Genomic DNA, 3,838 nt, shown 5'->3' on the forward strand with positions numbered 1-3,838 from the left:
CCCCGAGCCAGCCTGGTGCGTGGGTGCCAGTGGGTGCTGCTCCTTCTCCCCGCTGACAGCGGGCGCTTTTTCCCCGCGCCGTAGCTGTGTGCCCCTCGGACCTCCAGCAGCTCTGGAAGGAGGTCACGGCTGCCCAGCCCGTCGAGGACAGCATTAAGCAAGAAGGTCTCGACCTCACCACCAACACCTCCAACTCTACCTCGTTTTCGGCCGCCAAGGTCTCGCCTCCCATTTCCCATCACCCTCTGCCCAATGGACAGAACACCATGCACACGCCGAGAAGGGACAGGTAGAGCTGGGTCGGGCCTTGGCACTTTGTGGTTTTACCCCCGGAGACATGGAAGGGGCCAGGATCCATCGCCCTCGGGGCTGGCAGCAGGGTTGGGAGCGTTGGGGGGTTTCTACCCAGCCCGTAACCACATCCTCTTGCTGTTTTAGCTCCCGTGTGCCCACGGAGGACAGGGAGCTGTCGCTGTGGGGTCTCCCGTGGGTCCCCGAGGGCTGGCCCCATGCACGGGAGCGCTGGAGCATCACGGCTGCCCCATCTGACAGTTCTTTTCCCTCTTCTGCAGCTCTTCCCATGAAGAGACCCCCGGCTCCCACCCGCTCTATGGCCACGGAGAGTGCAAGTGGCCCGGCTGCGAAACCCTCTGTGAGGACTTGGGACAGTTTGTCAAGTAAGTGCTCCCCTTTTTGGGGGGAGATTTTCCTGGAGGAGGAGGCGAGAGCCCATGCTCTCAGGGTGGGACAGCATGGGGCTGGCGGAGGGGAAGACACCTGGAAATAGGTCCAGACAGCCCAAAGTCTGTCTGCCCAGAGCTAGGGGGCCATGCGAAGGAGAAGGCACACCAAGGGTTGCTGCTAGAGGAGAAGAGACCCGGGGCAGTGGGCAGGAGCGGGCAGCAGGCGAGGGGAGTTTGCCGCTCCCCTCCTGGGGAGCGAGAGGAGGGGGGGAAGCAGATGGCGGGTCCGCAAGCCGCATCGGCACTGACTGATTAACTCCGCTGTTGAAGAGCCCTCTGCTAGCGTCAGGGTCAAACAAATTGTTTTCACGCTTCGTCAGAGGTTTACTTAATTAGTTCATTTGCAATTAGATCTCTTTGTAGCCTGGATTTTTAGCAAAGACATCAGAAGGAACTGACGGGCTTGCTTGCTCCTTCCCCCCCGCCTCTCCGGCTGTCTGCTCGGTGCGGCGGGCGGGGGCGTGCGCTTCGCTCTCTGTCGGCGAGATTTTGGGTTTTTAGAAACCAGGCCCTTCCACTGCCACGCATGCGGGGCTGGCTCCAGCAGGAGCATCCCTCGGACTGCACCGGCCTCCTCGTTCCCAGGGAAGGAGCTGGGCTGAGCGTTGCAGAGGAGGATGAGGAGGTGCGAAGGCAGCCTGGGGAGGCTGAGGGAGCATTGCCCAGTGCCGACTGAGTGAATGACTCGGGCTCCTGCGTCCTCCTTCCTCTGCCTCACGGGGTGAACCTAGATAAGGCATCTCCTCCCACCTCTCCGGGCGTGTTTACACGGCATGGGGCAGATGCGCAAGCCCCGGTTTGGAAGCCGGAGCCAGGATTGGCAGGGCATGGCTGGGGCTGGGTCGCGGTGCCGGGAGGGCCTTGCTGTGCCAGCCGGGGCTGTAGGGTCCCTGCACCCTGCGTCCCCCCTGCCTGCCCCCCTAAGCACCCCCAGTGCTTGCAGGAGGGAGCTTCCCCAGGGGCAGCCTCCCCGAGAGCACTAGGGAGGTGTTTCTGTCCCCTCTCTGCCAACGCGAGCGGGTGTCGGGGTGTGGGACAGCCAGACGGAAAACTTGCAGTTCCCAAAGGCTGAACCCAACTGAAGTGTGGACCTGGCTTTGAGTCCGGGCACCGGCTTTGAGCTGCCTCTGAGCATCACTGCCATGGAGTAGCTCGGAAAGCCTCAGCTTTGGGTGGAAGGGGGCAGCGTGTCCTTTGAGCAGTGGTTTCTAAAAGGCTGTGAGGGTTGGTGGGAGATGTCTCTGTTCCCACTCAGCACAGCCTAGGCTCTCGATAACTTTTTCCCTGGAGAAACAGCCGTGCCCTCAGCCTGCTGTGTGGGGAGAGGAGCAGGCGGCTCGGTCCAGCTGCAGCCCTGCGGAGTGGGGCAGAGACACCGGTGGGGTTTGCTCACATACGGGCTTGGCAGCTGGTGCCGGTTACCTAACTTGTTTTTGCAAGTTGGGGCTGGAAGTCTCTCACAAACAGCCAGGTGAGACTCCTGACGTCTTCCGCATCCGGACCGAGGGTAGATACTCCTGAGGCACCTTCTGGTGGGATGTCTCAGCAGAAATCCCCCACACCCTGGCGAGGACACGGCCCGGCCTTGCGATGTCTTTGGGGCTGGGTGCTTCCCCAGGCAGCCGCTTTGCTGAGTCTGGGGGCAAGGACCCACCAAGGCTCTGCAGCATGTGGCGTCTCCGTCGCTGGCTGCTTGCCTCTGCCGGAGAAGGAGGGAGGATGGAGAGGATCAAAGGTCCTTGGGCTTTGTAAACATAAAGGGCCTTATAAACATAAGGCAGGAAAGCGGTAGGATGAGGAGCACCCTGGAAATGTCACCTTCTGCCTTCGGGGGTTTCCTTAGAGGGTGTAAGTAAATCTCCATAACACCGCCTTTGTCCTGGAAACCTGCTCCTCAGGTCCTCCTGGGCCGCTCCTGCCAGCAGCCTTCGCAAGGACTTTCCATCAACCAGCAGCTGCTCCTAAGCGCCGCGGGGCTGCCACTGGCAGGGCTGGTTGTCTATGGCCGCCCTCCAGCCCGGATTCGGGGAGGAGGCACAGCCCAGTTTGCTTGGCCGCCTTTGTGCCTCAGTTTCCCTTCTGCTCGTCACTCTTTGGGCAGCAGTGCCGGAGCGTTCCCCAGCACAGACAGTGCCTCATGAGCATCCCGGGGTGTTGCTGCTCTACAGGCGGTTTGCAGGTCAGGGCTGATCCCAGGTGTGGCTGGGGCGGAGGGGCCGCATTTTGGGCACGTCCAGGCATAAACCGCTGTGTTCAACTCCCCAGACACCTCAATACAGAACATGCACTTGATGACCGAAGCACGGCCCAGTGTCGAGTCCAGATGCAAGTGGTACAGCAGCTGGAAATACAGGTGGGTACCTCCCCAGCCTCCAAGGACACGGGTTTAAAAAGCTGTCGCCTTTCCAGCTCTGCGTGCCGTGTCTTGGCTGCTCTCTGCCCGCGGGGGTTAGCGAGGTCGGGGACTGTAGGGAGATAACCGGTCACCCCCGGGGCTCATTTTACACATCCTTCCCAAATAGGGGTGCTGGCCCTGGGCTGCAAACTGGTGGAGATCAAGACCCAGGGGGCCCTCAAACTGATTCCCCCTCTGATACCAACATCCCTGCGTGATTGTGATGGGGCTGGAGGAAGGGACAAGCCATCCCTCCTGCCCAAAGTGTCCCTGTGGAGATGCCACAGACCTGGAAGGGACGTGCTGCCTGGGGGGGTGCGTGCCCACAGGCGGGACTTGAGCTGTGCCCCAGCCGAGAGCCGTGGGGCTGCTGGGCTCATTGGAAATCAGGCCACGTGTTTTGGTGGCTGCACGTGGTCTTTGGAGCCCAACTTCGGGGTGCTATTTTTGGAAAATCAGTGCTTTAAATAGCTCCTTTCCGAGTGTCGCTGACTCCCTGACATGTCGTGCATAATTTGGTTGATAGAGAAGGAAGGGGGGAAAATGGGGGGAAACAGAGGGGTTTCATCTTGGGACATGAAAGCATTTGAGGAGGAAAGCGGGACGGGGACGGGGTCTCTGTCAGAGGGTTGCTCACCAAGAGCCGCCTGGCATGATGATGTGTGGACGCCTGGCTGTTCAGCCAGGGGCTGGCAGGAGC

At 60.8% G+C, this 3,838-nt stretch overlaps 1 protein-coding gene across 1 annotated transcript in view; it reads left to right on the forward strand.

The window, feature by feature from the left end:
* Positions 1-59: 59 nt before the first annotated feature.
* LOC104166668 (forkhead box protein P4-like) overlaps positions 60-3,838 on the forward strand; it is a gene marked incomplete at both ends in the record, with an annotated part of 7,719 nt that continues 3,940 nt past the window's right edge. The window contains 3 exons of the mRNA XM_009706681.1: positions 60-289; positions 573-677; positions 3,009-3,096. Coding sequence (XP_009704983.1) covers positions 60-289; positions 573-677; positions 3,009-3,096 — 423 coding nt within the window. The remainder of the gene's footprint in view (positions 290-572; positions 678-3,008; positions 3,097-3,838) is intronic.

Source organism: Cariama cristata, unplaced genomic scaffold, assembly GCF_000690535.1.
Source record: "Cariama cristata isolate BGI_N322 unplaced genomic scaffold, ASM69053v1 scaffold23068, whole genome shotgun sequence".
NCBI classification, from domain to species: Eukaryota; Metazoa; Chordata; class Aves; order Cariamiformes; family Cariamidae; genus Cariama; species Cariama cristata.